The sequence below is a fragment of the Cebus imitator genome, unplaced genomic scaffold (genome assembly GCF_001604975.1).
Source record: "Cebus imitator isolate Cc_AM_T3 unplaced genomic scaffold, Cebus_imitator-1.0 Scaffold425, whole genome shotgun sequence".
NCBI lineage: Eukaryota > Metazoa > Chordata > Mammalia > Primates > Cebidae > Cebus > Cebus imitator.
In genome coordinates, this window is record NW_016107740.1 from 1073314 (window position 1) to 1077212 (window position 3899).

Genomic DNA, 3899 nt, shown 5'->3' on the forward strand with positions numbered 1-3899 from the left:
AAAAAAAAAAAAAAAAAAAAAAAAAGTTTTGTAAAGGTCTATGACAACTTATTTGAATGGAATTTTCTGGGTCATTAATTAAGATCAAATAATCACAAGATCTTTCATTAAACAGAAAATAAGATGGAGAGGATGAAAACAATAATCTATCACATACATCACTACAACACAATAATTTAGTTAATGCATTAATTTTATATAGAATTATAAATCAGGCTTTTCTTATTGAATTCTAAAGGTAATACTCAATACTCTATTAGGAGAACAAATTACCTATAATAGAATTCTAGCATTAGCATTAAATACCAATTAATCAACACAGCTGCCCAGTCTGCATTTCACTGTTGCAAGGAAAAAAAGTGTAAAAATGTTCATTTGATTCATGGCATGAAATGTAACACTTTGGTTGGGGGAGAGGAGAAGAAGAGAGATGAAACAAAATCTGAAAAATTAAACTGGAGGAAGAAGAATGGTTAAAACAAACTTAAAAAGAAAAGAAAAATTACTGAGCAGGAGAAAACAAAGAAATGAAAATGAAAGAGAAGTTGTTTCACATCATACAAATTTGTCTACATGACAAATTGCTGGAGTTAAGCTACATATATCATCTCTTCAGACAATGAAAAATATGTATTCCTATCTAAATAATCAGTAAGACATTCAAATTCAACTGAGCATTTTTTTTTTAATTTTAAAAAATAGAGATGGGGTCTCACTATGTTGTCCAGACTCATCTTGAACTCCTGAACTCAAGCACTCCTCCCACCTCAACCTCCCAAAGTGCTGGGATTGCAAGTGTAAGCCACCACACCCAGCTGAACTGAGTAATTAGCTGCTTCCTATGAGCAAGGATGTACAAGGCTCATCAAATACTAAGAAAATCATGCAAAAAGAGTGTTTGCCCTTTTTGAGGTGTCTCTTTAGAAAGGCTTCTACTCATCATTTCAGCCACGCTGCTAATACACTAAACATTTCTGAAACTTCTTTTTGGAACTATGTTCAGTCAGTTTACAAACCAACGTTTTTAGTCACAGCTAGTACAAAAACAAAAAGCTTCAGGCCCTTTGCTCTCCTCGTAATAACAATATTTGGTTATTTCCTAGTGTCAATTCCGCATTCGGATTGATTTTTTTTTTTTTTTTTTTTGGACAGGCTCTTGCTCTGTTACCAGGCTAGAGAGCAATGACACCATCTTGGCTCACTGCAACCTCTGTCTCCTAGGCTCAAGTGATCCTCCCACCTCAGCCTCCCAAGTATCTGGGACTACAGACATGAGCCATCACACTGGGCTAATTTTTAAATTTTTTGAAGAGAGGAGGTCTTACTTATATGCCAGGCTGGTCTTGAACGCCTGAGCCCAACCAATCCACCCTGGCCTAGAAAAGTGTTAGGATAACAGGCCTGAGCCACCACATCTGACCTCCGATTGATAATTAACCCACCCTTGAGGGAATCGGTAACACTGCGTCTCAAACTCTGAAGGCAAACGAGAAAGAGAAGTTCTACTAAAGTTTGGCTCCTCCCATTAAAACTATTGGCTATGAATGGGATAGTCTTAATAGAGGTTGGTATAACTTTGATATTTGTTTTTAAAAATTGGCACCTTTTCTGTCTATTAGTCTCTGCTCCTTACTGGTTTTTTTTTTTCTTTTTTTTTTTTTTTTTTAGACGGAGTTTCGCTCTTGTTACCCAGGCTGGAGTGCAATGGCACGATCTCGGCTCACTGCAAACTCCGCCTCCTGGGTTCAGGCAATTCTCCTGCCTCAACCTCCTGAGTAGCTGGGATTACAGGCATGTGCCGCCATGCCCAGCTAATGTTTTGTATTTTTAGTAGAGACGGGGTTTCACCATGTTGACCAGGATGGTCTCGATCTCTTGACCTCGTGATCCACCCGCCTCGGCCTCCCAAAGTGCTGGGATTACAGGCTTGAGCCACCGCGCCCGGCTCCTTACTGGTTTTCTATTTGTGAAAGCTCATAAACTAAAATACCAAAAAATAGTAAACACACGTAACGGAAAGAAAAACACAGAGAGGGCGGGTGTGGTTGCTTGTTGCCTGTAATCCCCAGCACTTTGGGAGGCTGAAGCGGGAAGATCCCTTGAGGTCCAGAGTTTGAGACCAGTCCGGACAATAAAGTGAGACCCCGCCTCAACTCTACGGAGAAAAAAAAAATACAGGGAGAGGGAAATGATCATTAGTATAAATTGTTTACTTGTTCAATTTAATGACCGCTCACTACACCGATCTAAGGACAAAGCCCAGTGCCAGGCACCAGGAAATCTGCGGTCCTGGCCTGGAAGAGCTAGTTTCATTGGAACCCTAAAAATCCTTGACACTTGCAATTGACTAAAGAGATGCACTTGCCTAAAACCAAAACCTGGTGTGAATGAGGGGCAGGGAGGAAGAGGGATGCATTCCCCAAATTCTCTCGCTACTATTTTCTTTTACTGTTGATCCTCCAGAATGGCACAACTCACATTTCAGGGCACTGAAAGCCAGCTCATAGGACAAACGCCGAAAGGACTGATCCTCAGACTCGGACAAGGACCGCAGGGGTTCATTTCCATACTTGATTAAGACTTTCTGTGCCGACTTTTCGATTCGAATACCCTGAAAAATGTTCGCTGCCATGACATAAACAGAGTCCGGATAGCCCGTTTTCTCGGGTACACCAGCTGAGCTTTTCCCACCGCACAGAGCCAGGGAAGCGAGTTGGGAGATGATCTCGGGATTGTCTTCGTTCGAAAACTCCAGTTCGCCCGTGGAGTTCAGCATGTCTGCCCCTCGCCTGTCGTGAGTCCCTCACCCTGGGATTAGAATTCCGATGTTCCAGGAAATGGCTTTCCTCGCATCTGCAGCATGGTCTCTGTGAAGAGAGAAGGTGATCGCTGTAAATCACTCTTTCTGCAGCACCCCTGTTGGGGGCTCCCTTCGTTGTAGCCTTAAAGACTGAGAAGGGGCATTTCCTGGCCCATCCGAGCGTCCCAGACTTCGAGCCGGACAAGCGGCGCACGAAACTTCCACACGCTCGAGGAAAAAAAGGCGAGGAGGGGTACGGCGGCGGCGGGAGAAGCGCCCCGAGGAGACCAGCGGCTTTCCCAGGGCCAGTCTGGGGGCAGAGCGGCCCCGGGAGCCCGGTCCGCGTCCCCACAGCCCTGTCACCGGCTCCGGCGACTCCTCCCTTACCCCGAGGGCGGATGGGTCCCGGGGCTTCGGGGAGGAAGACGCGGAGGCGGGCGTCGGCCACAGGCCCACTGGAGCCCCCCGACCGCGGGGCGACGGCTGCGGCCCGCGAAGGCCGTTGGGTTCAAATGCAGCCACTCCCACCGGCCGGATTCGGGGGCGGGGGCGGGGGGGTCGCGGCCTCCGGCGCTCGGTTGCCTCCGGTGCCGTGAAGTGGTGCGCACCTCGGGGCCTCGCCCGGCCTCGCGCCTGGGGCCTTCGCAGACTTGGCGGCGGAGAGGAGTGAGCGCGGAAAGGGGTGAGCGCGGAAAGGGGTGAAGGCTCAGCCTCCCGGGTCTCCGGCAGTCGACCGGTCCGGGGCCCAGTCTCCATGGCAACCGCGAGAGGAGGTGGGGCAGGGGCGCGGCTCCCGGGCCGTTCCCGCGGGATTTGGCAGGTGCTGCCTGGGGCTGGGAGAGTCGCTCTTCCGTCTGTGCGCGGAGACACCTGTTTCAGCCCCTCCGAGCCAGAGGCCTCTCGCCCAGTTCCTGGACCGCACCGGCCCAGAATGCGTGCCCTTGGCTTTGTTTATAAACATTTGAGGTTATTTTTGAGGTTAGTCTGACACAGTTCCGTGATTTTCAACTCGCAAGTCCCTGAAGAACCTGTTAGAAAATGCACCTTCTTTAAAGCATTTTTTAAATATAGTATTTTTTTTTTTTTTGAGACACAGTCC

General features: G+C 47.6%; 1 protein-coding gene across 6 annotated transcripts in view; it reads right to left on the reverse strand.

Annotated features, from left to right (window-relative positions):
• The window catches only part of NSUN7 (NOP2/Sun RNA methyltransferase family member 7), a 49962-nt gene extending 46371 nt beyond the window's left edge, over nt 1–3591 (reverse strand). For 2 of the 6 annotated variants that reach the window (XM_037731841.1, XM_037731840.1), the window contains exon 1: nt 2479–3457. In XM_037731841.1, the coding sequence (XP_037587769.1) occupies nt 2479–2776 (298 nt within the window). In that variant the 5' untranslated portion in view covers nt 2777–3457. Of the gene's footprint in view, nt 1–2478 lie in introns of all 6 variants that reach the window. The other 4 variants (XM_017509872.2, XM_017509870.2, XM_017509871.2 and 1 more) reach the window with 3 other exon arrangements.
• Nucleotides 3592–3899: the final 308 nt, after the last annotated feature.